General features: G+C 40.2%; 1 protein-coding gene across 2 annotated transcripts in view; it reads right to left on the minus strand.

Moving 5' to 3' along the window:
• Positions 1 to 17,975, minus strand: part of HEATR5B (HEAT repeat containing 5B) — an 85,420-nt gene that overhangs the window by 40,140 nt on the left and 27,305 nt on the right. For both annotated transcript variants that reach the window (XM_030557101.1, XM_030557102.1), the window contains 7 exons: positions 16,556 to 16,719; positions 12,813 to 12,988; positions 11,804 to 11,909; positions 8,167 to 8,357; positions 5,874 to 6,033; positions 2,511 to 2,700; positions 261 to 430 (listed from right to left, as the gene is read on the minus strand). In XM_030557101.1, coding sequence (XP_030412961.1) covers positions 261 to 430; positions 2,511 to 2,700; positions 5,874 to 6,033; positions 8,167 to 8,357; positions 11,804 to 11,909; positions 12,813 to 12,988; positions 16,556 to 16,719 — 1,157 coding nt within the window. The remainder of the gene's footprint in view (positions 1 to 260; positions 431 to 2,510; positions 2,701 to 5,873; positions 6,034 to 8,166; positions 8,358 to 11,803; positions 11,910 to 12,812; positions 12,989 to 16,555; positions 16,720 to 17,975) is intronic.

A 17,975-nucleotide genomic window follows, 5' to 3' on the forward strand; every position in this document is an offset into this window, starting at 1 on the left:
TTAGAAACAGGTCCCTAGTCTTTTTAATCTTGGGTAAAATTTTCAGAAGTGCCTAAATGATATAGGTGCTGAGTCCCTTCATTGCTTTTCAATAGGACTTCTGACTTGGGAGCCACTGAGTGCTTCTGAAAACTTTGCCCCTCAGCGCGTATGTATTCCCCCATAGGCTGCTAGCCACTTCTCGTTCCTTTCTGCAGGCTTTAATGCTGATGTTTCCAGCATTAGGGATATAGGACAAGACAGACATATTTTACACTCACACAAAGGCTGGGAACCAGACTGGATAGGTTGACATGGCGGGGTGCAAACATGTGAAGCTGCTGAAGGCAGGATATGGCAGCTGCCTGAACAAGAGAGTCCGAGTGATCTTGTGTGATCGCACATCCCACCAAGCATGAAGAGCGGATTGTTGAAATAGTAGCTCCATTACCTAAGAGAATAAAGAATCCTTAACAAAGCAACTTTTTTGTATAACTGTTATAGATATTAATCTTTTAATCACAAAACTTCAGAGATGTGAAGTCTTTGTAAATTACATACAGCATCACTCTTCTAAATACCTATACTTGAAGTTAACAGCTGTATTACTTCAAAAGGACTCTGTATACAGGGTTAGAACTCGCTTTCCATTTTAGCCCAATTTTGACACTTACCCCCTTAAGTTCCAAAGCAATCAGCTAGCCCCAAAAGTCCTTTAAACCTCAAATTTTACACAAGTGAGCATTAGCCAGAAAAATGCTGCAGACATCGTTCAGTTAGTCATTATTTCTCAGATATGGCACTTGGTAAAATGAATTAAGTTTCAGGTTTTGGAAATCTATTTCATTTAGTAGTCTTGGATAAGACTGCATGCATAGACCCATTTCTTATAATACCAGATATACAATTTTAGAGTTATTTGCTATGGATTTAGTTTTAAACTCTGAATACTTGTGACATTTTGGAAGACTTTTATATTTTTTGTCAGTTTTGGAACAGTTTAATATATTAATGTACTGATGGAGTGTCTTAGCTCCCTCGGTTGCATCACTTGGATTCAACAGGTTACAGACTACACAGAATATTTGATGAAAAGACTATGTTGTCTCGCATTTCAACAAGTTCCATTCACCATCTTTACAGCACAACTATAATTAGAGCAAAATATTGTCTTTATAAGAAAAAATTCTGAACAATCTACATTTGTATATATCAATACTTTTAAAATATCTGCTAAAAATCAATAAGGAAATTCCTAGGCAAAAAAATTAAGATACAACTACAAGATTGTAGTTAAACAAACATATTCAAAGGGTAGGGAATTTATAATTGAGGTTTCACTACCAGCCTCATCTATGGCACTTTATCAAAGCCCATACCATGTGTATCCACCAAAATCCCCTTTGCACCTTAAAGAAAAACTACAATACTTCATTTTTATTTCCAGTTTGAACCACATACCCTCAGATACCACACTGTGAATATGGTCAAGGTATAAAGATCTGAGATACTGAGACTACCTCATTATTGGAGTTAGATAGTTTTGGCACCAGTTCATATAGCCACCTGCAACATATACGGCAATTTCCTGCAATATCTTTGGGAGTTCTTACTATATTAAGCTTATGTATCATTATGAGCCAGGAATTGTATGCAATTCCACAGGAAGGGTGACCACGGTTCAGTGGGGAGTGATTAGGCAAATTCACTCAGGTCTAACACCTCCAGAGAGGTACCACCACCTGAAGGGGCTCAGGTATACTAGTTCAAACTGGATTCCCCAGAGACCAACAGACAAAGAAAGGAGTTTTGGAAAAAATAGCCTGAGTTTAAACTATCTCAGGGCCTTCTATCTGATCTAGCTAAGAGACAGGACCTTCTCTGACCAAGATGAGTCTGGGGATGGAGGAAATCCTTGTGAAGAGCTGGAAGGGCTGACACCTACCAGAGTCTAAGGCTGAAGTTGGGGTGACCTTTGGTAAGCTTTTTAGCATGCATATAAGTTTTTTTTAATAGCTTTTATATGTTTTTTTTATGTAATGCTTTCACCTTTATAAGCAAGCACATTTATTCTTAAGAGCTGTGTGGTAACTTGTAACTGCTGGTTATTACAATTTTACACAGCCTTCAGAGAGAAAGCAAAGTGCAGATGCTGGTCTGTTTAGGCAGTCTGGCTTGCTGGAGATATCACAGATTGGGCAAGGAAGCGTGTAGCCTTGAAAGTCCCCTGTCATGAGGGAGAGAGATGAAGGTCTTTATCCAGGAGAGCTGACAGTTGAGGAGCTAGAAGCCTAGAGTGGGTGCCCTTGAGGGCTCATGGAAGAGGAAATACAGGTGCAGTTGCCCTGAACTGTGTCACTTCAATACACACAGTGCAGATGCAGATCTACAGACCCTACACACCAATCACAAATGCCTTACTATCTGACACCATGCAATACTTTAACAGCCAGCTGACATTAAGAAAAAACAGCATCTATCCTATTTATAAACGTAACTTTATCTTAATTAAATTGCAGATTAGAATTTACCTTGCAGCTCAGGGCCAACTGTAGTTATTATAGCCCCAAGACATCGGCCCAAACACTGATGCACTTCTGTATGCGATGGTGGAACCGTCAAGAGCAGAGTAAGAACGAGAGACAGAGTAGGCTCCACATATCCCCGGTACATTGGCCCACTAGAGTCCACTATCAAGGCAAGTGAATGGAGAGACCAGGTCTATAATAAATCAAAGAGATTTTTGGTTTTGAGTCATACAAGTTTGTTTAGTTTAGAGTTTTGAGGATTTATTTATAGTGGCTATGGCTCTGACCACCCCTGCCTAAACATTTCTATTTTAACCCTCTGTTTTAAGAATGTCTTCGTCACCCCACAATCTGGAACATTCACTTCTGGGCTGAAATTTCCCAGGTTTGGTCTTTGCTTGCAGGTGAATTGTTTGTTTGTTTGAATAAAAATAGCTAAGCTGTTTGAGAATGAGAAGAAAAGGATGCATGTACTTTTTCCACTATATAAAAAAAATTGACATGTTTTTGCATAGTTCTAAAGCCAAAACTGGGGCAGAAAGTTGAAATTAGACTCAGAAGTAGTCCTCAACAAGAAGTGCCTGAGCCAATGGAAACAGGTTTTCATTTGATAATGTTATGGCCAATTGAAATTCTCAGCTTGCATATACAGTACATTTTGCACTGAGTTTTCTTTCTGAACTCTTAGAAGTGCAGCTACGAAGGCCATGCTGCTCACATGTAGTAAACTTAGCTGCATTGGAGAAAGATAGTGAAGGGCAGAGCCCTGGCCTCATTCACTGAACATCCTGTAAGATACATTATGGATGAAGCAAGGTGCCCTTGTCTCATTTTCTACAAAGCTTGTAGGAAACAAGTTTCAGGACTGCTAATGTTCACAGGAAAAACTCCCTCTCCTGTAGGCTGCAAAGTATGAAGGACCGTGTGTTCCAGTGGCATTTACCAAAATAATTTTACATTATGATTTTTCCCCCACTCAAAAAAATGTGGGAAGTTCCATAAAAAGAAAAGGGACTATCCTAAGAGGCGGTTACAGTTGCACAGTTGAACATTTAAGTTAGCTGACCACATTGCCTTTATTCTGCTGCTACAGTCTAATTACATGATCACATAATCTCTCTCAAATACATAACACTATTTATTCTACAATATTAGATACTAATGTTGCATCTTGTGACTTTTTTTCATTCTTTCTACTGTTTCATTGTAACACTGCAGTATCTTTTTACTGATTTAGAGGGAGGATTTTAAAGGTTCAAACGGCAGTGTTACATGCCTAATTCCCATTTAAAGTTAATTTGGATTAGGCACCTTTGAAAATCTCCCCCTTTGATTTCTTAAATTTTTGTACTGTAGTAAAAAATTAATATTTCACATGCAACCTGAACTTTGTCAATATCTAACTTTTGAGAGCTTAACTATGGAAATTTATGAGGGTTGGTTTTATACATACATTTATATTAATCACTAAACAAAGCAAATCTTGTTTTTCCAAGTGGCAAACTATGTTTAGAAAAACTTCTATCAATCCTGTCTCCTCAGAAAGAGAATTACCTCTACTCCATGTTCTCTAAAGTTAATAATTAAAACAAGGCACTGGTGGTCTGCGGTTCCATGCAACTGAGGTAGCAGAGGATGGGGGTCCAAGCTTAAAGTTCTGAGCCATTAAACTGCCTCTTTCCGTGGGTGAGACACACCTTCCTACTGATGAGGCATAATAGTCAGTAACGACTTCAACTAATAATTTACTTTGGAGTAATGAGGAAAAAGAATGAAAAAATCTCCTGATATGTGGTGCAGTTACACTATAACCTTTTGAGAATAATATTTATAGGCAAGTAATTTTCTTTTATTCAAAGTTTTTATTTATATCTTTCTCCAGAGAGTCGTTTACTATTTAACTGGCTTTGTAGAATTCATTGCCAAGGGATATCATGAATGCATCTACTTTCTGTGAAAGTAGAATGAATTATACTGTAAAAATAGAAAGGATTAAAGAAATGCTATATGTACCTTTAAGCAAAAGAAAAAATGTTAAAATATAGGTGTCAGGAAAAGAAACATTAAGGCATAAACAATGAGTCCACTTAAGCTAATGGTGAAACATTAGCCGGAGATTGGTAAAAGTTAATAATGAAATTAACTATGTATGTGTAGCCTCCGGCAAACTTGTCAGTTCTGCTCCCTTTCTTACCTTGTCAAGTTCACTCCCTTTTTATCTGTATAAATTGAGGTAGTGTGGGTCCTGCATGCTGCTCATGTTATCTGGGTGTTATTAGCAGAGCACTGTGCTAATAAAACAAGAGTGGTCTGACAAACTGAGTCCTGGGTCTAACTTTGACATTTCCTTTAAGATTCTACTTTAACTTACAATACATTTGTTTTCCCAATTGTCTTATAATTTTTTTTAATTCATTGCCTTATAGAATGGAATAACTTATTTACATTTTGAGATGACTCAGCATAATTAGGCACTTGCCTAAAGTAACTGTTCAAAGTCAGGTTAGTTTGTTGTTCAGCACACTGCACCATAAAGTCCCTAAAGAAACTGTATTTAGGACAAAAAGATCTCTCTCTCCCATTTAGACATACTTCTTGCAGGGCCGGTGCAAGGATGTTTCACGCCCTAAGCGAAACTTCCACCTTGCACCTCTGCCCCCACGCCCCCATCCTGAGGCGCCCCCCACCCCCCATGGCAGCTCACCCCCTCCGCCCTGAGGCACCCCCCTTGCCCCAGCTCACCCTTGCTCCGTGCACGAGCACAAGCACCCCCAGCATGCCATCGGTGCTTCACCTCTCCTGCCTCCCAGGCTTGTGGCACCAATCAGCTTAGGCGCCGCAAGCCTGGGAGGCGGGAGAAGTGAAGCAGCTCACCCCTGCCCCGCCTCCTCCCCGAGCACGTCGTCGCTGCTTCATTTCTCCCGCTTCCTAGGCTTGCGGCACCAATCAGCTTAGGCGCCGCAAGCCTGGGAGGCGGGAGAAGTGAAGCAGTCACGGCGTGCGCAGGGAGGAGGCGGGGCAGGGGTGAGCTAGGGCAGGGAGTTCCACTGCGTGCCGCTCCCCTCTTACTTGCTGCATGTGGTCCTCCCCGCACTCCCCTGCCCCAGTTCCCTCCACCTAAATGCCGGCGGCGACCAGGGTAGCTGAAGATCTGGCCGCCGCAGTTGCTGCCGAAGAAAATGGCGCCCCCCAAATCCCAGTGCCCTAGGCAACCGCCTAGGTCGCCTAAATGGTTGCACCGGCCCTGACTTCTTGGGACATGGCCTGACTATTTTCTCTTTTGTACTACTGTCAACAGCAAAGAAAATGCTGTACATTAATCTTAAACCCTATTGGATGATTTTAAAATGCTTTTTTGTTTTATACCTGGACTTCAGGTGAGGTTCCATCTTGTGCCAACGCCAACAGAATACTGACACTGGTTTTCAGATGTTGTCCAGAACCTATTCCACCCACATAACGATGGAGACAACCAAGAGCCAACGAATGACCAGTTCTTGACACAACATCTCGAGCAGACTTTAACCTATCAAGATTAAAGCATAAATCAAAGTATTTGCTAGATTTGTAGTTGAAGCAAGGATTGTTCAAGTGTCAGAAAAATAACAAACCTCAGCTCCCGCCTGGACTATTTGTTAACTCAAAAAAAGTAGGGACTTTCTCGGAAGATATCAATGAAAAAGACAAAAGGAAAATATTTAAAACTTTCTCATTATTAACTCCTCATATTCAGTTGCTTGTAAAGTTATTCTGACTTTACTATAACTCCTTTCTTCTCTTCTGGGAAGTATTTACTTCTGACATTTTAGATAAGGAATATTTTTGTAACCGACAGGACACATGATTCTCTTAAACTGTCTACTCTTTGCTTGATGTTGCAGATCACAGTACTCTGTTACTCAGAAAACTCATTGCTAAACTATTGCAAAGGTTAAACAATCAAGAATGAAAATATGAAGAGACATGGTGGAGGACTGACGGGAGTACAGCTGAATCCTCTGATATAGTGCCAGCTCACTTGTTAAATCCTTTTAGATCCCACTGCCTCTCACTGCTATGAGTTTTATTATGAGGGTTTTTTAAAATAATCTTTTATTCAAAAGAAACAAGTGGGAAAGTAGCAAGATTTCAAATCATCAGATTACGTAAGTAGTGACATGATAACTTTTCTGATGGATGCTTGGGAAGATTTGAGCCCCTGCCATCTGCTGCAGCTATGATAACTGTAAATAATTAGGCTGTTAGCTACAATTGTCCTCTGGTAGTCACGGAGAATGGATACCTGTAAAGAAGGAAGAGAAGAGTAATTTCTCTTCTTTCTGGATGTAAGACCTTAGCACTAGGCCATACGCAAACATACAATAATAAATAATAAAAGGCCTCCAATATATAATATGAGAATTACTTAACAATATGGACAAATTGAAAAATCCATTTGATAAAATGGATCTTGGAAGAGAAATTGTGGACAAAACCATAGCAGTGCTTGGAAAATCATGGGTTGTCAAAGGAAGTAACAAAGTCTTACAAGCAATTGTATTATAAAAACAAAGTTTAAATTCTGAATACTGAAAATCTTGAAAAATGCTTAACACATGAAAATAAGTATCCCTGAGATACTTAAACTATCTAGAAGATCTCTTGAGAATAGCTGAGGATAATAAATTTTACTCCTTTAGAAAAACTCTTACCTATAAACATAGAATGAGAGCATGTGTGAATCTAGGTGAAAGCAGGAAGAATCTGAACTTTCCCTTACAATTTCTGATATTGCTTAGTTTGCTGAGATCCAGAGGTATAACTCTAGGTAACTTTTGCCTTATTTATGATAGAAACAGAGTCTTGCCTTGAAATGACATCACTGAAGAAACAAATTATTTCACAAAAAGAATGTCCCCAGATGGTATTTGGCCTATTTGAGTAAAGCTGATTCCTCCTTTATAAGAAAGAAAGTTTTTATACTTAGAAGTTGCAACCTCTTTTGCATTTCTGCAAACAACAACAACAAAAAAGACTTTTTATATTTTTAAGAGATGGACAAATTAATGCTATTCATAAAAGGGAAGATGAATTTAACGTAACTGGATCATCAGAAGACCAATTTCCATTTTAAAGGAAATACACTGAAGTATAGTTCATGTACTCATCTGAGGAAAAATTGGTCAGACTTATTTTCCTGAATCTTTAGTACAGACAGGTCTTTAAAGGCCTAATTAGTGATGGGGAGTCAGATGGACTAAGGAAGCAAGTCACTGTGGGCCAACAGAGAAGCCAACTCCTAGGTGCTGAGAAGAGGTGTTGATGACATGTGGCTACCAATATGCATTGTTCTGGGTAACCCCACACTTTACATAAACTTAGAGTCAGCCATGTTTATTTTATCTGAAGCAGTTTCTTCATCCTTAAATAGATGATCAAGAACTATTCAACAATATTGTTCCGGAGTCCAAACATTTCAGTCAGTCATTGTTCACTCTTAGTAATAGCATATGAAACAATTCAGGATCTGTAAACCTGATTAGGCCTCCCAATCCAAAGTGGTCAGGAATGAAGGAAATATACTTAAAATTATCATTATCGTATTTAGCAGAGATATTTTCTGAACATGTTTGAATTCTATTTTTATTTCCTTTCTTGAGGCAAAGTGACAACAACTTACTTGTCAAAGCTGAATTGAGCCATTCTGGCGATGAAAGTTGCTTCTCCAACTACCTGGGCCATTCTGCCAAGTGCCTCTCCTGCTGCACATCTCAAAATGGGATTAGGATTGTCAAGGGCACCCATAACCAATGTCAAAGCAGATTTGCGGACTTCTTCTGGTCCTAATGTGCTTTTATTCTCAGCTAAACCCTACATGAACAAATGGGAAAAAATATTTGACCAAAAGAAATAAAAGTATGTTTGCTGAAATCAAGTTTAACACAGTTTAAACTGATATTTTTACAAGAGGATAATTCACTAATAAAACAGACTACGTAATTTTTGAAGTGATGTCTTATACACAGCTGGACATATCTTACAACTCACACCTTGAGAAAGGTGTTTAATTTCTACTTCTCTCCCTATTTTCCAAGGTTTTTTTTCTTTTTTTTCTTTAAATAAGATCAAAATAATGTTACATGTTAATACAAATAAAGAAACAAAATTAAGACTACACGAACACCCAACTACCACCAAAACAATATTCTGCTTCTGCCCCAAAAACCAAAGCAACTAGTTTCCTCCCAAAACCAACAGCAATGGCATTGCATGGTTCTTCACTAATTGTTTTCCATGAGCCAGTTCCAACAATATAACTGGATGGGTTGGCTCCTCTCATAGATCAGGCAGGCAAGGCAATAGCCAATGAGACACTGCAGTCTTCACACACTTAACTCCACCTCCTTCCATCACTCTGACTCCCCTGAGCCCCTCGCCAGCACATCAAGTGGAGAACTTCAGAACTGTAAGCTGAATCATTGTAACAAAACATAACTTCAGCATATGATAAATCTGCTCTTCATGATAGTGAAGGATAGATAGGGTGTCCAGATGTTATAGGGACAGTCCTGATTTTTTGGTCTGTTACCCCTCCCCCGAACCGATTTTTCACATTTGCTGTCTGGTCATCCTAAGGACAGACATCTGCACTGTTGTCTGTAATATATGTCATATGGCATGCTGCTTTCTGAAAGGGTATCTGATGGTCTAGGTTTTAGGGACTTGTAGATATAATGGCTAAGGGAAGACGAGAAAGGGAAAAGAACTCCAGAAGCTAGCTCTGTATCAGAAAATCATGCATTTGTGACCAGACTGGAGGAAATCAGAAATTTTCCTTGCAACATTCAGGTAGTCAGACAGAGGAGAGTAACATTTTAATGGAGACTTTGCCCAGATGCTAGTGCTGGTTGGAGATCATGTTAGCTTGTCCCAGTCTACCAAACAAGTGATTCAGGTTCAACAGCTAGCCACTGACTGCATAACTACAGTCTTGCAAATAGAAAAATCTGAACACTGCCTGGAAAAACTGCTAGAGCAATATCCCTTAAAATGAGGAAAAAAAAAAAATTAAGTCTCCTGGGAGAATTTTCTTCTAGTCTAAACTGACTTGCAATTGGTGAGTCCAGTTAGTCTCTAACAGCATTCAAGGGGACTAATAATCAATTTTGTCTTATCTGAAAAAGACCACATTTCCAATCAATGAACTTCTGGCGTCACTGTTAATGACCTGATGACACTGGCTTTCATCTTCATGGAGTTCTGAGCAAAGTCTATTCAGTACCAGGAGACAGACAGAGGGCATACACTATCAGAGGAACAACAATGGTATGATTTCCCATCCCTCTGGCAAATAGGTTACTGGATGCTGAAGAGAATGAACTGACTCGATAGGTGAAGCATCAAAATCAGTACACCACAATTTAAAGTGTGTGTGGTAGGGGGAGGAAATCTCAGTAGGAGAGGGCCAAAGTCAGCAAAGCAATCTGTTACCCATAGGGAAAAAGTTTCAGGTTTACTAGGATTGGACTGTTTGTGAGAAGTAGAAAAATCCTTACTTTGAAGACTGTTTATCTTCCATTCTCTGCACCTGTGAAACATGCCCCTAGGGAGCCCCTCTTTGGAGTACCTTGTACTTCCACTGCTGCAGTCAACTACTTTGCAGAATTGTGAAAACAAGTGCTCTGTGAGAGTCTGGGGCAGAATGTCAGGGGTTGCAGAATGGTCATAAGAAACTGGATGCAACATGACCACTGCATTAAGTGTATTCATGACTCTTCTCATCCTAACACTCCATGTGAAGGAGGGAAATGATCTTCTCAACAGAAAAGCAAAAATTAATCAGTTACAATAAAAACTATTAATCTAAAGCTATGTCTACATTTTGAGCTGGGGCATGATTTTCCTGCTCATGTGCACACACTTGCAATAACTCGATGAGAATCACACCCCAGCTTGAAGTGTGAACATAGCTTAAAACAGGGGTGCGCAGACTTTTTGGCCCAAGGGCCAAATTGGGGTTGCAAAATTGTATGGAGGGCCAGGTAGGGAAAGCTGCGCCTCCCCAAACAGCCTGGCCCTCGCCCCCTATCCAATCCCTCACACTTCCAGACCCTTGACTGCCCCCTCAGAACCTCCAGAGCCATCCAACCCCCCCTTCTCCTTGTCCTCTGACTGCCCCCTCCTGGGGCCCCCTGCCCCTTATCCAACCCCCCTGGGACCCCACCCCCATCCAACTCCCCCGCTCTCTGACTGCCCTGACCCCTAGCCACACCCCTAACAGGCCCCTCAGGACTCCCACGCTTATCCAACCCCCACGCTCCCCGCCCCCTTACCACGCTACTCAGAGCAGCATGTCTGGCAGCTGCGCCACCTGCCAGAGCCACACACACTGCTGCACTGCCCTGCAGAAGTGCGCAGCCCCGCTGCCCAGAGTGCTGCCCGCTCAGCAGCATGGTTGGGGCGAGAGGAGGGACAGCCCAACTCTGGCCTAAAAGGAAGAGGCTACTAAAGAAAAACCAAAGAGGGCCCACCAGAACAACCTGGCTGCTACAGCTGCTACGATGTCCATAAAGGCAGGATACAAACTGGGCAAGAGACACAAAAGGGTTGGAGCTTGCTGAATGGAAAGAGTGAAAATGGAAGTCTCATTTGCTGGCATCCTACCTAATTCACAAGAGAGGGAAGTCAATCCATTAACCCGCATTGTCATTATTATGTTAAAAAAAAAAACAAAAAAAAGATATACCAGTGTTATTGAATTAGAGTTAGCTTTACCTAGGACACCACAGGATCAAACTCCATCAGACTGGAAGCTGGTATGTCAATGTGTTGCACTGCAACAGTCACTAAATTAAAGAACATTTTAGCTATATGAAGAAAAATTTGAAACTATTTTTCTTTTTCTAATCAAGGTAGTAGCAAAATCATATCTTAACACACTGGATGGGAGTGAAAATGCTGGATGACTGCAGCAGCCCGTTTGGTCCTCAAGTATGAGAAAGACAAGGAATATACTATTATCACTCAGAAAAAGAATCTGGTCACTTTAGGAAAAACACTCTTCCCCTCAAATTATAGGTGGGGAAATAATATGTGATCATGCAGTTAAAGACAGTATCATAACACACGTACAAAGGAGCCAAATTAAGAATGCACAGGCAAACTTAATTCTGGCTTTTCCTAACTTCTGAATGCTTGACTTTGCAACCTTAGTAATGATCTTTAAATGTAGTTTTTGTGTTTAACATTTATATATAAAAGTCTATAAATCTGAGGATTTTAGTATCTGTCAGTTACAAATTTGTAAGCAGTTTTACCTTCAATGCACTGAGAACAGCAGTGAAGATATTAAGCTGCACAGCTTGTTGGCGGACACCTTTAGCCTGTTTGACACATTCAGCAAAGTGATCCAACATTTGTAGCCTACAAAAGAACAATTAACATTATCACTAAGAGAGACACTGCCAAAAAACATACTGAAAAGACACTACATTTTGCCTAAAGGGAAAAAGACCAACGCAAAAGAGAAAAAAAAAGTAGCAGAAGGGTTTAAACAAGGCCCTGTGAATTCTGCTATTTGGCTGCAGAATGTATTGGGCCATATGAAAATCTCTCCCTGTCTCACCTGGTGGCCTGAGAACATGCTGCCAGGCAGAGGGGGTAAAGACCTCTGATTGGCTCTTAATGGCTCTGCCTTGAACTCAGCCACAAACAAGAGATTGCCATTTCAGAAGAAATGATTGCTTAGAAGAAACAGCGGCTGCAGACACTGTGCAGTATGACCAGGAACTATGGGGATAGGAGAGAAGAAAAATTCACTTGCTTCAATATCCTCCACCTTAGACACAATGCAGGGAATAAGGAGAGTGCAAAGTGTAATTCACATTCTCTCCTTCCACCTACATGCTGCTGAGAAATAAGAGGGAAGGAGAATATGAACTGGCTTTGTGCCTCACCTTTCCCCCAGAGATGCTGGGGATAGGTGGGAATAGAGCCACAGAGTCTTTTCCTTCAGATACAGGTAGACTTTGTCATAGTTATCCATGCCACTGCAAAGCTGAATTACTGCAAAGTGTTCTCCATGCTCATACACCTTAAATCAATTATAAAAATGACCTCACCACACATTAAGTTGAATTTTCAGGGCTGAAAACTAGGAAAAAGATCTTTTACTTCTAACAAGAGTAACATGTGATATGGAACCCACTGAGAGACAATGAACATGGAACACCAGAAGTAGACTGACTTTTTGAGAGAACTATAATCCCATTAAATTGAAAAAGGAAAGACAACAATACACTGAATTGCACATTAACTTAGACTGACCTGTGTTTGTAAGAAACATGAGGAAAAACCACACCAAAGAGTGCCACAGAGGCATCAATGACTGATACTCCCAGAGGAAGGGGGCCAGGCACAGCTTCACCAGCTGGGATGCGCAAATAAATGGAAGATGGGTCATGTTCCAAAGCTCCACTTCCAGATGCACTGTTTGGCTGAAGCTACAAATAACCACAAGATATTAATACCTTCTAAATACATATCTGCACATATTTATACTGAACATACTGAACTAACCAAACTACATATGCAGCAACTTAAAACTACATTACTCACCAGCAGTTAGAATTCTCTAACTACACTCCTACATGCAATGCCAGGCAAATCCCAGAACGTTCAAAGCAGCTAACGGCTTGGTGTGAGCAATCTCAGTACAGATGAGGTGGGTGAATTAAAGACAGAGTGACAAAATTTGGTTCTGACAGCTGCTCTGAAAGCAGTGAACACAAAGAGGCATTTCAGGGCAAAAGGTTAAAGTGTCATTTCCTCAGCCTGCGCTTGAGGCGGAAAGGCAGCGTAAATCCTGTAACAACTCAAGGAGTAATGATTCCCCAAACAGATCAATTTTAGTTCTAGAAATTGACTTCTTTGACATAGTACAAACATCTCTTTAAACTCACCCCCTTATCCAGGTATGCCATCAAACAGCAGCAACCATAAGTGAAAAAAGGTGAGTTTTTTCATATCAAGTATTTATTGTTATTTAAGTGATAAACAATGTATGAAATATAGTATCAGAGGGGTAGCCGTGTTAGTCTGGATCTGTAAAAGCAGCAAAGAATCCTGTGGCACCTTATAGACTAACAGACGTTTTGGAGCATGAGCTTTCGTGGGTGAATGACATGCATCTGAAGAAGTGGGTATTCACCCACGAAAGCTCATGCTCCAAAATGTCTGTTAGTCTATAAGGTGCCACAGGATTCTTTGCTGCTTTTATGAAATATAGTTTGAGGCTAGAGCTTCTGTGGTCTCCTGGGCAAGCAGATCAAACAGAAACTGAGTAGTCACTGAGACCTCTTCATGCCTCTTTATACACCTGCTTAGATTGTAGTTCCATGCAGGCAGTAGGATGCATGCAGTTCCAAACATTAAAAGCTTTGAACAGGGCTAGGTGTCACTCATCAGGATATGCAATTCCAAGACAAGGATCTATGGATGCAAGTACAGGAACGCACATTTATAGAGAAGAGTGGGACAATAAAACAGACTGTTCACCCCAGTAGCCTCAAAGGTGAAGAGGGTTAGCCTGGGCCAGCAAGGGAAAGAAGGTCCTTTCCTCTCCCACTCCTCATGGGAGCTCAGCTTCTTTGTGGGCTTGAGAAGGGGGAGGAGGCATCCTAACTGACTTGGGCTTCCATTGTACCTTTCAATCCAGCCATTGCTTCCTGTGCACCCAAGGGGAGGGTTTATAAACCCTTACCTCCACCCAGTATACCATTCTACTTCTGGGAGCAACAGCTCCCCTGCCTCCTGAATATCAGGCTAAGGCTGGGTTTTGGGGCCAGCTGTGGGCATCATACTAGTCAGCTTTTAGGGGCTGAGGAGTTTTTCCCACAATGCCAGACTGACCTGGACAGAGAGGTATTTCACCTTCCCCTTGGCAGTCCAGGAACTATATGGGCAGCTTAGGTTACAGAGTTCATGGTGTCACAACCTGACAGCATAAATACTGGAACTAGGGTTTCTGGGGTGCTGCTGCACTCCTAGGTTTGAAATGGTTTCCAGTCATTTACAGGGCTTACAGTTTGGTTCAATGGCTCTCTGCACCCCCACTATACAAATTGTTCCAGCGCTCCTGCCTGACAGACGCCTAAAACAGAGAAGTTGGGATCAGAATTACAGGAAACGTATCCCCTAAAGGTGGGAAATGGAGATGGGCCTCCTAACATCTGGTACAGTGAAGGATCAAGCCCCTTTCACCCTCCCCTTTAAACTCTGTACAAGAGGAAGCCACTGGAGTCCCAGCATTAATGCTGAGACCAGGATAAAGGTTTTGAGCGAAGAGGGGAGGGCACCGAGGACAGCTCTCTTCTAGGTGGTACTGATGACCCGTACACTTGTTGAGTTATTGCCAGATAATTTCCCAGATGCATTTAATTAATAAAGTTGTGATCTAGTTGTCATAACATTTTTTCCCAGATCTGGACCTTAGTGTCCAAAATATGGGTGTTAGCATGAAAACCTCCAAGCTTAGTTACCTGCTTGGACCTGGTACGGCTGCCACCAGCTAGGAATTATACAGTGCCTAGCTCACTGTGGTCTCCCCAAAACCTTCCCTGGGGGACCCCAAGACTCAGATGCCTTGAGTCTTACAACAAAGGGAAATAACCCCCTCCCCTTGTTTCCTTGTTACTTCCTCCCAGGCTCCCCTCCCTGGAGACCCTAGGAGATTCCCTGCTTCCAGTCCTGGAAACACAAGTACCGAGAGATCTAATCTCTCCCCCTCACCCAGAGGGTATGCAAAGTCAGGCTTAGTAAATCTAACACAAAGAGATTTTCCCCTTGACTTCTTCCTCCCACCAATTCCCTGGTGAGCTGCAGACTCAATTCCCTGGAGTCCCCACTAAAGAAAAACTCCAACAAGTCTTAAAAAGAAAGCTTTATATAAAAAAAAAGAAAAAAGGATATTAAAAATAGGCTCTGTATCAAGTTGACAATATACAGGGTCAATTGCTTAAAAGAAAAAGGAATAAACAGCCATATCCAAAAAGAATACAATTTAAAATATTCTAGCAACTACACACATGTAAATACAAAAGAAAACAATATAAACCTATTGTCTTACTATCCTTGTACTTACAACTTGGAAACAGAAGATTAGAAAGCCAAGAGATAGAAAAATCACTCTCAGAGCCGAGAGGGCACAGACACAAGACAAAGAACAAAGAACTCACACCAAAAACTTCCCTCCACCCAGATTTGAAAAAGTCTTGTTTCCTGATTGGTCCTCTGGTCAGGTGTTTTTTGTTACCCCTTTCCAGGTGAAAGAGACATTAACCCTTAGCTATCTGTTTATGACACTAGTTAAACAACATTCCCAGTGTCTTGACTTTCTTTCAGTGATGTCTGGCAAAAATCACAACTGGACCAATGTTAAGAGTTGATTATCTGCAAAAATTCATTAAAAGGGTCTTCAAAAGAAAAATTGCCCAAATTCTTTTAATTTTTCACATGCCTATAAATGTTTCCAACAGCCAAACAGATTTCCTTCAAAAATGTAAGTAGTTCCTTCTACTCCCAATAAGACTTTGTACGTTACCATCCAGATGAAGGATATGATTTCATACTGTTGCTTTAAGAAGAAAAAAGTCCCTTTTTGGTATAACACTAGTTGCAATGTACATACTGTGACAACAGTTCCATTATAAACTCTGCTTCTTTTGCATTTTAGAATATCTCAGCTGAGGAAAAAATTATGGAACTTATTGCTAAATCTAGAAAGGTTTAATTCACATTTTAAAAGCAAGGATAGTTGACTAACCAGAACTTTATAAACTGTGCAATGATATTCTCTACTGATTTTTTTTTTTGGTAGCTAGTTTTACCAGAAATTTACACTGCATATGCCTGGCTTTAAAACCTGTAAAATCCTTTGAGACAAGCTTGGAAATCAGTAGAATAACACTGGTCTTCCAGATCCATAGTAAGAGTGCAGTTTCAGTTTTTAGGATTTTATTCAGCAGAGCCAAGGATAAGAGGAGTTTTATTACTGATTTTTTTTTTTTTACCTGATCTTCAATTGATTTATGATCTGTTTCCTGCAGCCAAGAGCCAAGAAGAACACTGTCATCATAATGGCAAAGAGATCTAAGCAGCGATGTAGTTGTATTAGCAGAATTGTCTGTCAAAGTGAATTCTGCCACTAGCTCCCGAAGGAGTGCATTAAATGATCCTAGAAAACAGAATTGTACATTAAATCTAATAATAATTCTTGGCTCTTCCATAGACTTCAAGGCATTTTACAAATGCAGGCAAGTAGCATTATTCTCATTTTACAGATGGAAAACTGAGGCAAAGAGCAGTAAACTTGATTATCACAGGGTCAGTGGCATATGTGCACACAGAATCCAAAAAGGACCCTTGACTCCAAAGCCCAGTGCCTCATGCTGGCTCCTACAAGATCACGATCCCAATCTTGCAAACACTTTGCATGATCAGAGTCTATTTTTGTAAACATCATATTGCCACAGAAAATAAATGTACTATTGCTCTTTGTCCCATCTACTAATATTGATCTAATAGACTTGTTTCATAATGTAATATATTAGCACAAGAGTAGGCAACCTATGGCATGAGTGCCGAAGGCGGCACATGAACTGATTTTCAGTGGCACTCACACTGCCCAGGTCCTGGCCACCGGTCTAGAAGGCTCTGCATTTTAATTTAATTTTAAATTAAGCTTCTTAAGCATTTTAAAAACCTTATTTACTTTACATACAACAACTGTTTAGTTATATATTATAGACTTATAGAAAGAGACCTTCTAAAAACATTAAAATCTATGACCGGCACACGGTACCTTAAATCAGAGTGAATGAATGAAGACTCAGCACAGCACTTCTGAAAGGTTGCCGACCCCTGTATTAGCATGTCTAAGCTTATTAAACTCTGAATTACTGACATGCAGAAAGAAAAAATATAGAATACAAACTATTTCTTTTGGACCAGACAATATGGAGCATTTGAAAAATACAAAATCATTTTAAATGTTTGAGTGTATTTATTTCCTTAGGACTGTGTGTACTTTCTAACATTTAGGGAATCTAAACTAAATAAATGATCCTTCATTAGAATTCTCTGAGAAAATTCACACACATAAATAAGAAAATGAGCATTTTGTCCTAACTGCAGTTACATTTACAAGTTAGATGTCAACTTAATGATGCTAACCTTCTGAACACTTGAAATCAATATATTCTATACATCAACAGTTTGGATTGATTTAATTCAAAGCTGATTTTAATCAGCAAACAGGAAATACTAATTTAAACAACAGATTTTAATCTTGTTTTTCCATTTAAAGTTTTAGTTATTTCCATAGAAAATGGTTGATTCTCATTTGTGGGTGACCATTAAAGCATGCTGATTTGCAACTAAATATAAAACTTTTATACCAGATTTATTTTTGCTAAGCAAGAGGATGTATGT

This window comes from Gopherus evgoodei, chromosome 3, assembly GCF_007399415.2.
Source record: "Gopherus evgoodei ecotype Sinaloan lineage chromosome 3, rGopEvg1_v1.p, whole genome shotgun sequence".
Lineage (NCBI taxonomy): Eukaryota > Metazoa > Chordata > Testudines > Testudinidae > Gopherus > Gopherus evgoodei.